The following is a 21,378-nucleotide window of genomic DNA, read 5'->3' on the forward strand; positions in this document are numbered from 1 at the left end:
CAAGAGAATATACAAATATTTATCTTATGATACATTTTACAGTTAGGATTCATGTAGAAAACAATGTATTGCAAATAGTTTTACTCTACATAATGCAAAGAGAAATACGTTAAAGCTCTTCGCACGAGCTGATTTTCACAAGCTTTTAAACGTCCGTGGGGACATCGGTTTTTTTTTTAGAACGCGATTGTCAACTTTTGACTTAAATATCTTTTATATCATTTTCCCCCTTTTAATTTTGGTCTCTTAATGGCCATAGTTGTCGATAAGCTGGTAAACTTAAAGAAACAAATAAACAATAGCTGATTTTCTTTTCATAATACAGTAAGTGTTGACTCAAATACCGGGGTAAAATCAAAAGGAGCTAGCTGGGTACCGTTTTCTGATTGCTTCTTTTTAATCCACGGGCCAGTTGCCGAAATATTCCGTCTGGTGTTAGTCACCGTGATTTGAAAATACCAAGGACTGGTATCCAAGGCAGCATCTGTAGGTTGTATGGTACACATCGTCTTATTAGGGTTCATGTCGGGGCACTGTCCAGTCGCGCCATTATACCTGTAGATAGATTAAAAAAATAGGACATGGGTATTGGTAAGATCAACTTGACAGATACACTTAGACTATGGATATTCTCCAAAGTATACAATGTACTATTGAGTGATAGCTATGTTAAGGACAAGACCTGAAATACCATCAGACAAATACCAGAACGCTCATTGTGTATCCAACTTCGACCCAAAGCCTCCCATTATCGATTTGCAAGATGAGCCCTGCAAATAGGGCGTAATAATTTGTATTGAATGATAAAAAGGCGACTAAATTTAGGATATTATCTTTTCTCTTCTTCAGCTTGGCATCGCATCACCCCTGTGAGGTTAGGCTCTGGGTTCTGTCCCCTGTTCGAGACACGCACAGTCCTTAAAAGTGATAGCTAGTTTAAGCGTCTCATGCCTGGGATGACACGATTAGCTCTATGATATGGAATCATTGAGAGTTTCCGCTATTGCAAAGAAATACAATACGAACATACCACAGCTTCACAAAATATTCACACAATCATATTGCTTGCTAACAGGGGAGGCCCTCCTTAAATGACCCTAAAACCCCCACACACAAAGAGAAATGTATACAAAGAAATGTTCCGATAAAAGAAGAAGTATCCTGGGACAGAGGGTAATATTTATTACGATTGTTGTACTTACCATACTAGTTTGATTTCAATGTCACTCATACCATAGGCCGGTAACTCCCAGCTACACTCTAGTCTATCGTTCCAGTTGTACCATATACACTGTATTTCTGTCACCTCTTGTGGGGCGTCTGAGATTTATAAAGCCAGGATCAGTAATAATATCAACTCTACTTCAAGAAATGCACTCCAATTAAACGTTTAAGGTATAAGTCTGCATTAAACTGCCACTTCGACGATTAGGGCCTATAAGACTTGTAAGTCAAGCTAATGGCCCTGACCATGTTGCTAGAAGGCGACATAATTAGAAACTCAAATATGAAATGAGAGACGTAAGGTGCGATAACAGAGTTATCGTTCCTTCGGAACGAATGTTAACCACGACAATTTTAACCTACCAACACGCTTATAACCGCAAGTTGGGTAATAAGGAAATTGACAGAAAGTTTTTAATGATATTTTACAGTTAAGTAAATCCAGGCATGATCTATCTTCTGAGATAGTTGTTGACTCTGCGAAAATTCATTTGAGGGAGAAATTTTGGGTCAAACGGGCAAAAATCAACATTTTCATCGATAGTTTCCGTTAATTTCGCCCTGTTGAATTTAATGATACAGTAGATGAACAGAAATTATCAGTAGTAAAAAGGTGATGTTTTTGTGAACAAAATGGTTCCTTTAAGTCTTTGATAGGTGCCACAAAACTCCAACACGGTGGTCTCGAAATTAAGTATATTTTTGACGTTGATCAGGAATTTCCCCATAGAATGTTCTAGAAGGTTCTCGAAGCGTCTACATATGACGTCATTTCCAGAAACCCCAATATTGTGTATTGAGCCGGTACGTGAATGTTGAAGCCGCCTTTGCTGCTCAAGTTAAGTATCCAATATCACAGTGTATGAACGGAAGTGTATAGTATTTTTTAAATTTCGTAGTTGCGAGTCTGTATAGCGGTACTCGGTCACTTGCTAAGACAAATGAAACAATCGATCATGGATAATTTTTGCCAATTTTATTCATTCTATACGTTTTTGTCGTAATCTTCGGTGATAAACGGCGTTATGGATAGAAATTTGAACAACCAGTGACTACTGAAATGTTGAGGGTTAACCAGCATTAACATTTGAGACACTTTTTGTGAGTTGATCTGCTGTTCATCATCGAAGAATTGAGACACCCGCCCAATATTTTGCACTATTTTAAGGTATTCTGTCTGTCTTTCACTATTTCTAGCATCATCACAGGTCTATAAATGAATCCAACAATATAAAACACATAAATACATCTTTATGGACACAATATCTTTTACTTAATAGTATTTTGAAGTTGTAGAATGATCAGTTAAAATTGTATAGTCACTTGCATTGTTTCGAACTGGCGATGTATAGTTGCTTGCGAGGACACTTGTATAGTCGATGTATTATTTTCAAAATCATGTTTATGAATTTGTTTATATACATGTTATGAAGACGTCTATAATGTTAAACATATTTGTAGTTACGAATAATGCCGATATTTGGTGTTTTACCGACCTGTACACCATGTCTGTTTTCATTCATCCCGCTTCGATACGCACAAGTGACGATACAAAAAGCAACTAATGATTATACTATACACTTCCGTTCATACACTGCAAATATAAGGTAAGTAGTTATGCATTTTATGTTTTGTAAACACTGGATCACTATCGTTGGATATTAGTATTATTTCACGTGTAATATTTGATGTTAAGAGTTTGTTGTTGTCTGATTTGATTGTTTTTTTTGTAAGCCTGCAGTTCAGAGTGTGACTGTTAATTATAATTATTATATGACTGTCGCTTTTGCTGCATTTTGATTGGCCCATACGTTTCTCAGAAGTATTCATCAACTGCGATATCAACCCCGAAATTGGCGTCGAAAAGCACGCGAGGTTACTGGACTCAGTCCAGATACCTCTCGCGAGTCCAGTAACCTGTGTCAAAAATAGATCGAGGAAACCTCCCTTGAGATGTGACGTCATAAACACTTTTGACGTCGAGTCGTACCCAAATATAGCGTTACGGGAGTTTCTTTATTCAAAGACGTCGGGTTAATCTATTGTGACGTCATTATACATAGTCGGCAACATATTTGGCGGAAGGCAACAAGTTTTGTAAAAGGAACATTTGCAAATATCATCCTGTTTATTGTAGTTAAGTCTTTTTGCAGAACCGGGTTAATAGCCTGTAAATGTCATATAATAAAACAGTTATCGACCTATTTTCTGGTGGATACGGTGAGTTATCAGCCCTCGAAAATGATATGTAACCCTCGGCCTCCGGCCTCGGGATATATTACTTACTCGGGTTGATAACTCACCGTATCCGCCTGAAAATAGGTCGATAATTGTATAATATAAACACGCGACTGACTGACAACAGAACCAAAGCGTTTCAAATCATAGCTTGAAAACTGGCAGTTGTACTTGCTCTGAGACAGATGCTGTTTGAGCACACGTTACTGCTAATACAGTTGGTAGTAGCCTAAAGGTTACACCCTTGTGCACACGGAGTGCACTACGTTTAGACTACAGGTAGACACGGAGTGCACAAGATTTAGACTACAGGTAGACACGGAGTACACTCCGTGTGAACACGGTGTCCACTACGAGTGGATATGGTGTCCCGGTACATTCAGACCTAGACAGACAAGGTGATGTGTAACAACGAGGGATCGGGGGAAGAATACATTATTCAATTTGTAAATATACATAATTATATTTTTCAGTGTTTATTTTTTTTATTTACAACATCTACAATTAAGTGTACAGTATTATAAGACTCTTTCATATGTGGATATGAAGGATAGGGATATTCTACCCGAGGGTCACAAAATGTAGTAAAACCCGAGGCTTGCCGAGGGTTTTGCAACATTTTGTGATCCCGAGGGTAGAATATCCCTATCCTTCATATCCACTTATGAAAGAGTATTTTTCTTTCATACCACGACGTTTTACTGCAATTTTACAACTATAATATCCCGCCATTTTGAAATAAATTCGAAGAAATCCACGACTGGAAGTCAATTTCCATACATGAAAAATTACGTGATATTTTCAACACAAATTCCGTTGCTTGCATCTTTTATAGTAAAACCAGTCAATTTTGTGAAAAAAAATGTTAAAATTTTACCGAGGAAATAGAGATTTTGTTGACGCCGTGACGTCACGAGGCTTTATTGCATGGGTAGCCATGCAATACAGCCTCAGGCGACATGAGTGTATTGCCCTAGACCAGCCAGTATTACACGTGTAGGTATGAAAGAAATATAACTATACTACATTTTTCTTAGTATATACATCTCAGCTACATAAATAAAGCCTTTTCACTGCAAAAGTAACAAATATTAATTTATATTCATTAAGTATATGTCTATCTTATTTTATATCCGTAGTTTCCATTTCATATCTAAAATACATTGCGTTTTCAAAAGTCAATGTTTTATAGGCAGATTACATTAAATAGATATATCATTTACATGAAATAAAAGCATTTTCACAAGTCAAAAACAACTTTGAATCGCAGCAAAAACCAGTCTAATTGTGCTTTTGAGACCCTTTTTATTTCATAATAAGCTATCAGTAATAAAACGATATACCGGGTAATACATAGCTTTTAAATAAAAAGATTTGATGCATATCAATCAGTTAAATGTATCTAGTGATACCCTTGTTGATCGTGTTTCATTAAAATATACATAAAAAATATTTTAAGTTCTAAAAGTAGTGTACGTAAAAAAGTTATTAAAAACTGAACGTCTATAAAAGATCATGAAGTATATATATATATATATATAATTAAATCCACTTCAAACGTTGTGACGTCTTCCGCTTATTGTTGGCTAGTCTACCTACGTCCTGCTACGAGTACCCAATTAAGCTTGATTTGATTCTTAATTACCGGTAAACTCAATATGTATAGGAGAAACACCTCAAACTGTCTCTTACTTAAAACATGGCTAATACAATGCTAATTATGGCTATTAATTCTTTATGCAGATGATACAGTTATAATGGCTGAATCAGCTAACGATCTACAGTCAGCCTTAAATAAATTTGAAATTTATTGTGAAAATTGGAAACTTGAAGTAAACACAAATAAGACAAAAATTGTTATTTTTTCAAAGAGAAAGTCTCGAACTCGTCCTCATTTCACATTAATTAACAAAGAGATTGAAATTGTAGATTCGTTTTCTTATCTAGGAATATTGATGAATTATAATGGGAGTTTTCATAAAACGAAATTGAAACTGTTGGAACAGTCAAGAAAAGCTATGTTTGCTGTTTACAAGAAAATTAGAAACATCCCTCTTCCTATTGATCTCCAGTTAAAAGTATATGATTCCCTTGTTTTACCAATATTGATGTACTCAGTAGAAGTATGGGGCCACGAAAATATTACAAGAGACCGCAGAACCAAATGATTTCGCTATATACGATATATTAACGTTTGCCACTGTCCAGGTTAAATGGAGTTTTCAAGTCTGGTCACCTGTCACTAATTTTGAAGAATGGTATCTGGCATACCTGTGAATAAAAAGAAATAAAGATCTACCATCTTGCTAAACTTTTATGTGGGGGGTTCCATCTTATGTTGAATTCCGCACCAAAAATTAACCAAAATATTCATGAAATTCCAATATTGATTACCTCCCCCTGTCAGACACACACTTGACAGAATTTTAAAATTTCTTTACATATTTTACATCTACATGTATTGCCCAACCCATACATTAAACATTTGAAACTGATGCGCCCTGAATACCCAATCAGCAGGCTCCGAAACATTCACCTCTCTATGAAATCTTGTGCCCTAAAGGGGATTTCCAGGAATCTATTTTTGGTTTGATTCTGCGGTCCCTACAACTATAGAAAAGCTTCATTTACAGTTTTGTAAACGTATACTCGGCGTTAGGAAAAGTACGTGTAATTACATGGTATATGGTGAATTAGGGAGATTCCCTCACTATATAGAGGTTAAAAACAGAATTATTATGTTCTGGCACAAATTGATTACTACTGATAATCTTTCAAGTAATATATATAAGTTGATGTTAAACTTGCAAACAAATAATATCATGGAATTCAAATGGATGCATAATGTTAAAATATTTTTGAAGAAACTGGTTTGAATTATATATGGGACTTCCAGAATGTATGTACATATAATAGAGAATATTTAAAATCTATCGTAAAACAAAGATTACAAGATCAATTTGTACAAAAATGGTTTATTGATATAGAGAATTCATCAAGAAGTCGTACTCATTCTATTTTTAAAAGTAATTTTGAATTTGAAAAGTATCTTGTGAAACTAAAGCCAATAGATAGACAAATCATCATAAAATTCAGAACCTCGAACATGCACTTACCTATAGAAACTGGAAGATGGACTGGGACCCCTGAAGTAAATAGAACTTGTAATCTATGCTTTACTGATATTGGAAATGAATATCATTAATTGTTTCAATGCAGTAATGAAATGGTGAAACGTTTACGAGAAATGTATATACCAAGTTACTATTATAGAAATCATAGTGTTATCAAAATGAAAGGCCTGTTTACTAAATGTAACATTACTGTTCTGACAAATATATGTAAGTTTTTGAAAAAAAATTGAAAAACTATTGATTGAGCATGTACATCACAAATACAAATTGTAATGCTCTGTTGCGCTATGGGCCCAATATACTTGTATGTTTATATTATGTATAGTGACCTCCTGTTACATACATGTACTTGTATGTCTGAGAGTGAAATAAAATCTGAAATCTGAAATCTGAGAAACACCTCAAACTGTCTCTTACTTAAAACATGGCTATTACAATGCTAATTATGGCTATTGTGAAACTAATCTAAAGCTACAGGTAAGGCCTTCAACCATCCTTGACACCGAACATGTCAGCACAGTAATTGTTGTAATATATGTCTACTCTGGTCATGCATGCGTTGCATGAATTTTTCATGAAATTCCATACCAATGTTATTACCAGAGAATTTTTTATGAGTTTGAGTTCTCTTCAATCTGAGTGGAGCAGTACAAGAGGCAACATAACAGACAGTACAGATCTGATCTTTACGAAGTCAAACTATCTAAAATGATTATCAAGTTTCCAATAACAGAGTTTATTTTGTAATATGTTAATTTAACTGTTCTTTATGTCAGAGGCAGACCATTCACTTGGATATAACTTGTCGGAAATTCACAACATATGGAGGATTACCATGGAAACGTATTAATTTTGAATATACCGCTCTACGTTATGAAATGAAGAATATGATTGGTCCTAAAACATAATATCAAGATTTAGTGGATGCTAAAGGAAACTACTTTGAAATTCAGTCAAAACGGCAAAATGATGAAAAGCTTAAAATGTCAAATTTGTTCAGTAGGCTTTGTGTGATTCTTGGATAAGGAATTATACCAAAATTATTCAACTTGCCAGTTGGGAAACGTGGATTTATGTGTTACGTGTATGCATATTCAAGAAATTACGCAATTAACAGTGAAATTTTTGGGAAATATAAGCATTCATTCAATTTTCAATGAAAGAAAGTACACATATTTATCTAAAATTAAAACATCATTGTAGGAATGCCTGTGCTGTCGAAATACTAAAGAGTCTTGATTTTCAACACAAGGAGTAATTTTATGTGTTGTGGTTGATGTGATTGGATTTATGCCGATGTCCACGAATCAATATATAAAACAGACAATATGTAATAATATGTATGTTGAATTTGATTACATTTATTTGTTATTTATCCGTCCAATTTTACAATGCTGCATTTAGTGTCAATCTCTACCTTTCATTGTACATTAGTTTACATGGAACTGAAGATTAGTTGAAACTCATCTACAGCTACAGGTAAACTAATGTACAGTGAAAGGTGTACTAATCTAAAGACAGGACAAGTACTTGAACAATAGTCTTAATAAAGTACTGGGGACAACAAAAGATGACATCATAGCCATGTTTTAAGTTTATGATCCCAACCCCACAAGTTATCTTGACCGTATATTGCGTCATGGTCCTATTGTGGTATAGACGGGTACGTCGTCGAGTGTGACTTGGTCTGTAATACTAGTTTTAGTGTTTGTCTGCGAGATGACAGGTGACCCTGCAGTGGTTTTGGCTCTTACTAGGTGTACGCACCCTTAGTCGCAATGTTAGCCGTACTCTGGGGGGTTCAGCCTAGGGTTTACGGAGGGATATCGTGTCTGGTTTGACAGGTGTCTGCTTCGGGTTGTTTATGTCGGCCATCTTGTGAGGTGGGCCGGGGTCGGTTGTGTTACGCAATGTGATTGGTCGAGGCTTCAGCGGTGGAGCCAGTCGCTGAGTCTTATAGCTACTTTCGGTTTCATTCCGGTTAGGTTCACTGGGGTCAGGGGGTATAAAAGCCACGCACGTGTGTAAGGCCGTGCCTTTCTTGCCGGAGATTTGGTGAGTTCCAGTGGACTTTCTGCTGTTATTACTGATGCTTTGAGACCAAAGCGATACTGGATGGGGACATAGCTGTATGCACGCTCCGAAAACGGAGTGATAGTTTAGTGACACTTTGAGAACAGAGTGTTATAGGCCACTATTCAACCATGTAGACGGGGCTTAGATCATTACACGTAGTACTGGTAGTTGGTATTACGCTCGGAGACCCGAGAGCGGGGCAGGACTTTATTAGTTAATAGTACTAGTCTAGTATAGGGCTGGGAGTCTTTTACAGTTGTATATTCGGGTTAATCTTTAGTAAACTTGTCAGAAACATGTAGCGTTTAGCTTATATATTGTAGCTTCTCCACGGGAGGGGGTTGGAAGTTTCGCCCGTCTCGAAGGCAGTTAGAGTTATAAACATACTGTAGGTCTATCAAAGCGTAATGTTAGGGACAGGCTGCTATTAATAGCAGCCACCACAGTCAGTAATTGTGCCGGAAGTGCTCAGGAACCATGAATTAGTCCTTCAGTAGTCTTTATTTTTGGTTTTGTTTACCTTTAGTTATTTTTGTTAATATTTATTCTGATTTATTTATTTTTCTACTGGCTTTACACCTAAGTTAACTGATTTTTCTATGTTATATATTATTTGTTTATTTACTTTTGTTGCACCATGATTACATTATAAATTAAATATGTGGAACTTAAATTTTGGTGTTGTTGTGGGTCTTTCCTAACACTTCGGCTAATCAGGAGGAAAAGAACCGGAAGGCGCGCTTGAGAGTTGACTGTTGGCCACTGATTTTCTGCTATATTCTGGTTTTGGCCTTGTACCATTTGTACCCGCCTACTACACTATAATTATTCTTCCGAGTATACTATCTGTGTAACCCTGGCACTTTGACATTGGATATCCATGTCATCATGAGTGCCCCCCTGTTGGGCTCCGAGGTGGGTGGGGGCACAGCTAGCGAATTGTAATTAACTCTAAAAGATGGCTTCCAAAAACAAACAAAATGAACTACAACCAAAATCTCCCCAAAAGGAATCAACCACAAATCAACAAACAAAAAGCGGTACAACAAACACATTCCCACAGTTTCTGGTCATGTCCTCTACACAGAGTGGCAAGACCACTGCGGGTTTATCACCCTTAATATTGCGAAAGGGCATCAAAGGCATTGCTGGAGATGTCAAATCTGTCAAGCCTTTGGGATCGGGTGATCTCCTAATAGAGGTTTTCCGCAAGCAACAAGCGGAGAACCTCCTTGGAACCAACAGTTTTGCCGGCCTCAGTGTGTGTGTAAAACCACACTCATCATTGAATTGCAGCAAGGGGGTAATCAGGCGCCCAGCCTTGCGCAATGACAATGAGGCCGGCATACTGTCATACTTCCAAGAGGAGAACATTCCGGTCTCTCATGTTAAACGCATCATGACGAGAAAAAGTGGGAGCTTGGTCCCAACACACACTTTTATCTTAACATTCGCTACACCAACATTACCACAGAGCGTAACTGTTGGTTACCAACGTTACAATGTCACTGTCTACATCCCTAATCCATTGAGGTGCCGTAACTGCCAGAGGTACGGCCATCATGAGAGCAATTGTAGACGGAAAATGGTATGTCAGTACTGTGGCCGTGAAGGTCACGACGAAAAAGACGAATATGACATTGTCAACCGTCACTGCGTCAATTGCGGGGGTGACCATGCTGCGTCTGATCGCACCTGTCCTGCCTGGACTCGGGAGAGGGAGATATTACGGGTCAAATATACCCGAGGTGTCTCCTTCCCTGAAGCTAGGAGGATAGTCGAGTGTTCAGACCTGAATGTGGCAACCTATGCCCAGATCACCCGCGCAAAGACGCCTGTTGACAGTGTCACCGTCAAACATGCGTCGGTCCAGGCCTTGGTTGACAAGCCTAACTGGGACAATGATGTCCCAGATATGGCTGATGCTAAGGCCTGCAAAGTAATCATGGGGGACCCGAACAGGTTTAAGTCAGGTCCATCTAACCACCTGCTGGGCCACCTGGAGCTAAAACGCCAATCCCACCGGCGTCTCCAGGACTTACACAACACCAAATTCAAACACAGAACATTAGAAAACAAGTTACTGCCGCTCGTCATAGACGTGCTTTATCTTCACCGTCTATTGACGTTAAAAAACTCCCTAATAAAGCCAAGCGACCAGCTAATACACCACCGCAGGAGCAACGCCAGACCAAAACCACCAAGGTAAAGCTGGCGAGGTTCCCTGCACTAAACAACAAACCCAGTAAGGGATCAGATGACCCTATCCTTGGACGGAACATCTATGATGTTCTATCGGACGACAGCGAGTTTGGTGACAACACATTTATCGCCACCAAACAACCTACTTCAAGTAGTCCTGTCGGTCCGACAAACTATCCTCAGGGACCAACATAGAGACAAACACTATCATACAATGGAACATACGCGGATTTAAAGCGAACATAGAAGAATTAAAACATCTTATACAAACAAAAAACCCATCCATATTCTGCCTTCAAGAAATAATGCTGAAAGACACCATCAATCTCAGACAATTTACACAATACACAAAAACTCCAACAACAGGTGGCCGCGCATCAGGTGGTGTGGCGGTGGCGGTGCATAAAAACGTCCCTCACAGACACATTCAGCTAAATACCACCTTACAAGCTGTTGCTATAAGCGCAACTCTTCACCGAAAAATAACAGTCTGTTCTATATATTTACCTCCAAATACTCCATTTAGTTGTGATGAACTGAGTAACATCGTATCACAACTACCAGTGCCATATATTATCATGGGTGACTTTAACGGTCATAATAGCCTCTGGGGCTCCCCAGGCACTGACGATAGAGGTAGACGTATCGAAGAGTTTATTGATAAAAACAGCTTATGCCTTTATAACACCAATGTCCCAACATATTTACACCCTGCCTCTGGCTCGCTTACCCACATTGATCTATCGTTATGCCATCCATCAATTCTTCTGGATTATGATTGGAGGGTCAACGATGATCTTTGTGGAAGCGATCACTTTCCAATTATATTAAAAAATATAGGGTCACCAAAACTTGAGGAGCCTATTGCTCGTTGGAATTTAAATAAGGCGGATTGGGCTCAGTTTAAAACCTTATGCGCCGAGGAGCTCATCGAGGATAATTTTTTGAACCTCGATGACCCCATTAAAATTTTCACAGAAGCGCTCACTTCTATCGCTACAAAAAACATACCAAAATCCGTGCTAAAACCTACAAATTTCCTTCTGTCAAATGATTCATTTATCAATAGATCTGGTAGAAATGCAGCTCTGAGGCGGTACTTGGCTTCGCCAACCGTCTCAAACTATAACAATTTTAAAATATGGAGAGCTAAAGCTCGAAGGTCTATTAAGTCCGACAAGAAAAGTACTTGGAAAGAGTACGTCTCAAAAATTAATTCCAATACATCTTCGAAGAAAGTTTGGGAAATGATTGTGTAATGCCGTTCATTGTGTAAATATCATCTAGTGTAATTGTTTAACTTGTATGGTTTTGTTATAGTAGATGCATCTTACGGCATCTCTACTCGGAAAATATATAGCTAAATGTTCATTCAATATTGTGTACATGTATTTGGTAAATATATGATTAGTTGTAGCTATTCCTAGCGATGTTTATTCAGAAACTTAGGTTCATTACCGTAGCTATCAATGTATAGTCATGTACGTACGATGTCCATCCTCACTTCGTTTTTCTAGGATAAGATATAAGGATCATTTATATTATATTCATCAGAATTAGTAATGTTGTCTAAAGTAAATATGACATACCTTTTATAAATAGAAGTTTCCATATAATAGTTATTTATTGTTGTACATTATTAGTCAGCGTCTGCTAGGGTGGCAGTGTACAGTAGATTTGAAAAATTCAGCAAAATTAAGTGCAGGCTTTAATTATGTACACATAGCTTTTTAACCTTAAATAACATCTATATAAAAGTATATATATTTTTAATCTACACAACATTTGCAATAGTTATGCAGAGTTCATTTTTGGACAGGTCCGCTTTTTGTGGTTTTGTGAGCCTGTAAAAACCATAGTAACCAAATTTGTTTTTTTGAAAAAATGCAAAAAAATGGGATTTTCAACCCAAAATTACACCCCCTCTAGGAGAATTTTTTTTCTTGAACACAGTTTAAAACCAAGCATCACTGCCGTGATAGCGGAACTGAGCCTATTTCGACATAGGTATATCATTAAACTTTTGAGCAATCTTACCTCGTACCCCAGCTTTCAATTTCTGCTGCTACAGTATTGAGTTTTTCCATCTTAGACGCACATTCGGATACCCTCTAAACCATTAATCTCGAACCCATTTTGGGGAATTTCTTTATGCAAATGTGAAGCCTGCATATAATTCTCTAGATTGAATTCACCAATTTTAGGACATATACATTTTTTTTATTTTTTATGCATATAATAAAACAGGGGCTTTCTGCTTAATAAAAATCTCACCCATGGCCATTCGGTCTTACTGTACACTGCTACCTAGTTTGTAGATCGCCATCTTTGTTTTAACTTTCGGAACTCTCTGACTTTATTCTCTAAAGTAAGCGTAAGCATATCGCATGTAAAATCTAGAGAATTGTATATCCGGGTACTTTTATTTGTATCGCGCCTTTTGAATTGTCGATCAATACTATAAATAGTTGGCACCCGCGAATATTCAAGGAGAGCGATTTTACTCCTCTCACGAGACGGTTGATCTCCACACTCCTCATACCAGCTTACGGATATACTTTTCCACAAGTATTATGAATTCAGCTGAAGAGGTAAAGAACTAATGATATAAATACTTGGGCGTTTTTGTAAAAGAACATCACCCATAATTTATACTATATTATATAGTATATATATATATATATCTCCCGTCTCCAATATTCGCCAATATCCGCCATACTTAGTATTTTTTATAATAGAGTAATAATGAACATTTATAAATGATAAACCTAGTTATTGGTGCTCTCGTGTAGTTTAATAAGTTTTTTAACACAATTTCTTTGATATTATCAGTATTAGGCTAAATTGTCAATAATCGCCAATAATCGCCGATAATCGCCAACATTCGCCAATATCTCCAATAGCTTCCGGCTGGAATATGTTGTTGTGGCGAAGGTGATTTTTGGAGAGAATTTATATACGAAAATGTTGTAAGATATTGATGTGAATGTTGAAGTTTATGAATGTGTTGTACCATTAAATATCGTAAATTGTAATTAATTTATGAGTTTGAGTTATTATTGTCTACCAAAGAAAGTAACCAATAAGTGCCAAAAGCCGAGACCAGACGAACTCAATAGACGTTAGCGACTGAATAATAGACAGCGACGTTACAATTGGTAAAATCAGTGGGAAAAGAAAAGCAACACCATCCTCCCACCTCATTAACAAAAATAAAATATTTTCTTCAAAATCCGAAATAGCTGACGCCTTTGCCAAAAATTTTGCTAAAAATTCATCCGTCAAAAATCATTCCAAAAAATTTCTAAAATTTAAAAAAGAAAAGGAAAAGAGACGTCTTAATTTTAAATCCTCCAATAGTGAAAGTTACAATAGGCCTTTACAGATACCAGAATTGCTCGAGTCCCTTGAGAAATCAAAGGACTCGGCAGCTGGACCAGACGAAATTCCATATATGTTTTTAAAACAATTACCAGACTCTTCACTAAAATGTCTTTTAACTATATTTAATCAAGTTTACTCTTCTGGCAAAATTCCCGAGTCTTGGAAGGAATCTACTATTATACCCCTTCCGAAGCCCGGGAAAGATGCTACTGATGCCAATAACTATCGTCCTATTTCATTGACGAGTTGTATTTGTAAAACTCTAGAACGTATGATAAATACTAGATTAGTTTGGTTCCTGGAATCAAACAATATTTTAAGTCCTTTGCAAAGCGGCTTTAGAAACCGCAGGGGAACGGTAGACCACTTAGTTAGACTAGAAACATTTATACGAGAAGCATTTGCCAAGAAAGAACATCTTGTGGCCGTATTCTTTGACCTTGAAAAGGCATACGACACAACTTGGCAATATGGAATCATGAACGATCTCCATGATATCGGTATACGTGGTAATTTGCCAAAGTTTATTTCAAATTTTATATCTGACAGGCATTTCAAAGTTCGAACGGGTTCAACTTATTCAGAAACAGAAACACAGGAGATGGGCGTCCCTCAGGGTGGTATCCTGTCCGTCACACTTTTTGGATTAAAAATTAACAGCATAACTAAATGTCTTGGCCAATCTACGGAATGGTCTCTATTTGTGGATGATTTTTTGATCTGTTACAGATCAAAAAACATGCACACTATAGAACGACAACTACAACAATGTTTAGGCAAATTACAAAATTGGGCTGACGAAAATGGCTTTAGATTTTCAAGATCAAAAACTGTCTGTATGCACTTCTGTCAAAAACGAAAACCACACAATGATCCTGACCTCACACTCAATGGAATTAAAATTCCAGTAGTTGAACAAACTAAATTTCTTGGACTAATATTTGATTCGAAACTGTCCTTTGTTCCACACATAAAACACCTTAAGGATAAGTGCTCGAAGGCGCTGAACATTCTACGAGTTCTTTCCCATTCTGATTGGGGTGCAGACCGTGAAATGCTTCTACGTATCTATCGGGCACTTATTAGATCAAAACTTGACTACGGCTCTATTGTCTACAGATGCTTGACCCTATACAGAATCAGGGACTGCGTTTCGCACTTGGAGCTTTTCGAACAACACTTGTGAAGAGTCTCAATGTGGAAGCTAATGAGCCATCAATCCAACCCCAAAAATCCCGCATTTAACCTTGTATTCAATCCACAACATCAAGAAATATTTACATAAAATCAAAAGCTCATACCAACATTTGGCATCAGAATTTCAAAATTGTTGCTGGAACTAAATATAAATTTCGACACCATTGACGAGTACACAATATCGGATGTACCACCATGGCTCATTCAAACACCTGATATCAATTTATCTCTACATGAGAGGGCAAAATCCAGTGCATTACCCGAAGAACACAAATCCTCCTTTCGGGAGTGCATTAGGGCTTTCCCTGACCATGTTCAGATCTACACTGACGGCTCAAAAGATGGTGATAATGTTGCGGCAGCATGCTGTACATCTAATCACTGCTCCTCTATCCGACTCCCGGATGTTGCCTCCATTTTCTCTGCGGAATCTTGTGCTATCGGTCTGGCTCTTGATCATATCGAAGAACACCGCGTTGAAAAGGCAATTATCTGTTCCGACTCTCTTTCGGTTCTTCAGGCTTTGAAATCAAGAAACCCTAGAAACACATTAATCCAAAATCTTTTGATCCGAACATTTCGATTGTCTTCTAAAACTCAAATTACTTATCTCTGGATTCCTAGTCATGTGGGTATAAAGGGGAATGAACAGGCTGATAAAGCAGCTAAGACTGCTCTTCGCCTAGCACAAACAGATTTGAAACTACCATACACCGACATCAAGCCTTTAATTCACTCGGCCATCAAACACCATTGGCAACAAAGGTGGTCTACCGAAACAAACAACAAACTGTTTAAAATTCAACCTACACTTAATCCTAAACTGTCCAGTTGGGGAGACCGCAGAGAGGAAGTTGTTCTCTCTCGGCTCCGAACTGGACACACATATTTTACACATTCCTATCTATTGAGAGGGGAGGATCCTCCATGTGATTCTCCTCTCACAGTGGAGCATATCTTAGTGCACTGTATTGATTTTAAGCACATACGAGATAAGCACTACGATGTCTCCGACATGTACACTTTGTTTCATGCCGTGAGACATAATCGTATTTTTAATTAAAATATGAACGTTTTTCTCATATCATCGTATCAACTCAACATTTCATCGTTTCATCAACATTTTGCATGAGTTTTCTCGTGTGTTTTAGCCAAAACTATTTTATCCCATGCAAACCTTTTTTTATCAAATAAACGTTTACAATCTGTGTTTTAATCCTTACTTGCCTTTTCTTACCCTGATCTTTATCCTGATAATAATGCATGACTTGTAGTTTGGCCCTAAATGACCTTAGTTGTCGATGGGCCGTAAAACTCAAACAAACAAACAAACAAACAAAGGGTACTCTGGCTTTCCTTGAGCATATAACCCTAGCACGTCCAAATGTGTAAATTGAAAGATGAGCAGTAACTGAACAAATAAAAGTTGCAAACATTAAAAAAAAACCCAACAAAGATAAGAGACTTAAGTTCTACATGTAACGTTACATGTAGAGATATATATACCAGTATGTATATGTACAAGGTATACACAAGATGTTTTGTTTATACATAGCACATACAGTTACAAAAGTTAAACGAAAGTTTTAAAACTAAAAGTGAAGTACATGTATATAAAGATTATATACCGGACCCTATATAATTATGTATGTGTATGAAAACAAAAACAAAAAAAAAACCAACACCGATTCCATTATCTTTTAACACAGCTACTGAACAAATTTGATTTTCTTTAAATTTCTTCCATATATATATATATATATTTTTTATTTAGAAACATGACATGTACACTTGGTATTTTGAATAAACAAGAGGCCCATGGGCCTTAACGGTCACCTGATTTCAGATACAGAATGAAACAAAGACATGCATATAAACACTATATATTGGCCCATCAGGCCCTTGAAGTCAGTCAGTGATTTTATAAATTTGACTCTTTAATCTATGAAGATTATAATCTATATCTATAACCCAACAGCCACCTCCCTAGTGATTGTCCTGATGATGTGGCCCCTAATCTATATATATAACCCCACAGCCACCTCACTACTGATTGTCCTGATGATGTGACCCCTAATCTATATCTATAACACCACAGCCACCTCCCTACTGATTTCCTGATAATGTGGCCCCTAATCTATATCTATAACCCCACAGCCATCTCACTACTGATTGTCCTGATGATGTGACCCCTAATCTATATCTATAACCCCACAGCCACCTCACTACTGATTGTCCTGATGATGTGACCCCTAATCTATATCTATAACCCCACAGCCACCTCCCTACTGATTTCCTGATAATGTGGCCCCTAATCTATATCTATAACCCCACAGCCATCTCACTACTGATTGTCCTGATGATGTGACCCCTAATCTATATCTATAACCCCACAGCCACCTCCCTACTGATGATCCTGATGATGTGACTCCTAATCTATATCTATAACCCCACAGCCATCTCACTACTGATTGTCCTGATGATGTGACCCCTAATCTATATCTATAACCCCACAGCCACCTCCCTACTGATTGTCCTGATGATGTGACCCCTAATCTATATCTATAACCCCACAGCCACCTCCCTACTGATTGTCCTGATGATGTGACCCCTAATCTATATCTATAACCCAACAGCCACCTCACTACTGATTGTCCTGATGATGTGACCCCTAATCTATATCTATAACCCCACAGCCACCTCCCTACTGATTGTCCTGATGATGTGACCCCTAATCTATATCTATAACCCAACAGCCACCTCACTACTGATTGTCCTGATGATGTGACCCCTAATCTATTTCTATAACCCAACAGCGACCTCACTATTGATTTTTCTCTGATGATGTGACCCCTAATCTTTATCTATAACCCCACAGCCACCTCACTTCTGATGATGTGACCCCTATTCTATATCTATAACCCCACAGCCACCTTCCTACAGATTGTCCTTATGATGTGACCCCTAATCTATATCTATAACCCCACAGCCACCTCCCTACTGATTGTCCTGATGATGTGGCCCCTAATCTATATCTATAACCCCACAGCCACCTCCCTACTGATTGTCCTGATGATGTGACCCCTAATCTTTATCTATAACCCCACAGCCACCTCCCTACTGATTGTCCTGATGATGTGACCCCTAATCTTTATCTATAACCCCACAGCCACCTCACTTCTGATGATGTGACCCCTATTCTATATCTATAACCCCACAGCCTCCTTCCTACAGATTGTCCTTATGATGTGACCCCTAATCTATATCTATAACCCCACAGCCACCTCACTACTGATTGTCCTGATGATGTGACCCCTAATCTATATCTATAACCCGCGGCCACCTCACTACTGATTGGCCTGATGATGTGACCCCTAATCTATATCTATAACCCCATAGCCACCTCACTACTGATTGTCCTGATGATGTGACCCCTAATCTATTTCTATAACCCAACAGCCACCTCCCTACTGATTGTCCTGATGATGTGACCCCTAATCTATATCTATAACCCCACAGCCACCTCACTACTGATTGTCCTGATGATGTGGCCCCTAATCTATATCTATAACCCAACAGCCACCTCCCTACTGATTGTCCTGATGATGTGGCCCCTAATCTATATCTATAACCCCACAGCCACCTCCCTACTGATTGTCCTGATGATGTGGCTCCTAATCTATATCTATAACCCCACAGCCATCTCACTACTGATTGTCCTGATGATATGACCCCTAATCTATATCTATAAACACACAGCCACCGCACTACTGATTGTCCTGATGATGTAACTCCTAATCTATTTCTATAACCCCACAGCCACCTCCCTACTGATTGTCCTGATGATGTGACCCCTAATCTATATCTATAACCCCACAGCCACCTCCCTACTGATTGTCCTGATGATGTGACCCCTAATCTATATCTATAACCCCACAGCCACCTCCCTACTGATTGTCCTGATGATGTGACCCCTAATCTATATCTATAACCCCACAGCCACCTCCCTACTGATTGTCCTGATGATGTGACCCCTAATCTATATCTATAACCCCACAGCCACCTCCCTACTGATGATCCTGATGATGTGACTCCTAATCTATATCTATAACCCCACAGCCACCTCCCTACTGATGATCCTGATGATGTGACCCCTAATCTATATCTATATATTAGGGGTCACATCATCAGGACAATCAGAAGTGAGGTGGCTGTGGGGTAATAGAAATAGATTAGGAGTAACATCATCAGGATCATCAGTAGGGAGGTGGCTGCGGGGTTATAGATATAGATTAGGGGTCACATCATCAGGACAATAAGTAGGGAGGTGGCTTTGGGGTTATAGATATAGATTAGGGGTCACATCATCAGGACAATCAGTAGGGAGGTGGCTGTGGGGTTATAGATATAGATTAGGGGTCACATCATCAGGACAATCAGTAGTGAGGTGGCTGTGGGGTTATAGATATAGATTAGGGGTCACATCATCAGGACAATCAGTAGTGAGGTGGCTGTGGGGTTATAGATATAGATTAGGGGCCACATCATCAGGACAATCAGTAGTGAGGTGGCTGTGGGGTTATATAGAAATAGATTAGGGGTCACATCATCAGGACAATCAGTAGTGAGGTGGCTGTGGGGTTATAGATATAGATTAGGGGTCACATCATCAGGACAATCAGTAGGGAGGTGGCTGTGGGGTTATAGATAAAGATTAGGGGTCACATCATCAGGACAATCAGTAGTGAGGTGGCTGTGGGGTTATAGATATAGATTAGGGGTCACATCATCAGGACAATCAGTAGTGAGGTGGCTGTGGGGTTATAGATATAGATTAGGGGTCACATCATAAGGACAATCAGTAGGGAGGTGGCTGTTGGGTTATAGATATAGATTAGGGGTCACATCATCAGGACAATCAGTAGTGAGGTGGCTGTGGGGTTATAGATATAGATTAGGGGTCACATCATCAGGACAATCAGTAGTGAGGTGGCTGTGGGGTTATAGAAATAGATTAGGGGTCACATCATCAGGACAATCAGTAGTGAGGTGGCTGTGGGGTTATAGATATAGATTAGGGGCCACATCATCAGGACAATCAGTAGGGAGGTGGCTGTGGGGTTATAGATATAGATTAGGGGTCACATCATCAGGACAATCAGTAGTGAGGTGGCTGTGGGGTTATAGATATAGATTAGGGGTCACATCATCAGGACAATCAGTAGTGAGATGGCTGTTGGGTTATAGAAATAGATTAGGGGTCACATCATCAGGACAATCAGTAGTGAGGTGGCTGTTGGGTTATAGATATAGATTAGGGGTCACATCATCAGGACAATCAATAGGGAGGTGGCTGTGGGGTTATAGATATAGATTAGGGGTCACATCATCAGGACAATCAGTAGTGAGGTGGCTGTGGGGTTATAGATATAGATTAGGGGTCACATCATCAGGACAATCAGTAGTGAGGTGGCTGTGGGGTTATAGATATAGATTAGGGGTCACATCATCAGGACAATCAGTAGTGAGGTGGCTGTGGGGTTATAGATATAGATTAGGGGTCACATCATCAGGACAATCAGTAGTGAGGTGGCTGTGGGGTTATAGATATAGATTAGGGGTCACATCATCAGGACAATCAGTAGTGAGGTGGCTTGTGGGGTTATAGATATAGATTAGGGGTCACATCATCAGGACAATCAGTAGTGAGGTGGCTGTGGGGTTATAGATATAGATTAGGGGTCACATCATCAGGAAATCAGTAGTGAGGTGGCTGTTGGGTTATAGATATAGATTAGGGGTCACATCATCAGGACAATCAGTAGTGAGGTGGCTGTGGGGTTATAGATATAGATTAGGGGTCACATCATCAGGACAATCAGTAGGGAGGTGGCTGTGGGGTTATAGATATAGATTAGGGGTC

At 38.6% G+C, this 21,378-nt stretch overlaps 1 protein-coding gene and 1 long non-coding RNA gene across 3 annotated transcripts in view; both read right to left on the bottom strand.

The window, feature by feature from the left end:
- Nucleotides 1-21,378, bottom strand: part of LOC138325692 (interleukin-6 receptor subunit beta-like) — an 84,628-nt gene that overhangs the window by 9,726 nt on the left and 53,524 nt on the right. For both annotated transcript variants that reach the window (XR_011208816.1, XM_069271520.1), the window contains exons 3-4: nucleotides 1,203-1,320; nucleotides 377-555 (exon numbers count right to left, since the gene is read on the bottom strand). Coding sequence is in view for 1 of the 2 variants with exons in the window: in XM_069271520.1 (XP_069127621.1) it covers nucleotides 377-555; nucleotides 1,203-1,320 (297 nt within the window). In the remaining variant the exon portion in view is untranslated. The remainder of the gene's footprint in view (nucleotides 1-376; nucleotides 556-1,202; nucleotides 1,321-21,378) is intronic.
- LOC138325693 (uncharacterized) lies at nucleotides 4,300-16,151 on the bottom strand. Its single transcript, XR_011208817.1, has 4 exons — nucleotides 8,364-16,151; nucleotides 6,579-6,608; nucleotides 5,999-6,072; nucleotides 4,300-5,733 (listed from the first exon to the last, which is right to left on the bottom strand). It is a non-coding gene; the product is annotated as an uncharacterized lncRNA (long non-coding RNA).

Source organism: Argopecten irradians, chromosome 6, assembly GCF_041381155.1.
Source record: "Argopecten irradians isolate NY chromosome 6, Ai_NY, whole genome shotgun sequence".
NCBI classification, from domain to species: Eukaryota; Metazoa; Mollusca; class Bivalvia; order Pectinida; family Pectinidae; genus Argopecten; species Argopecten irradians.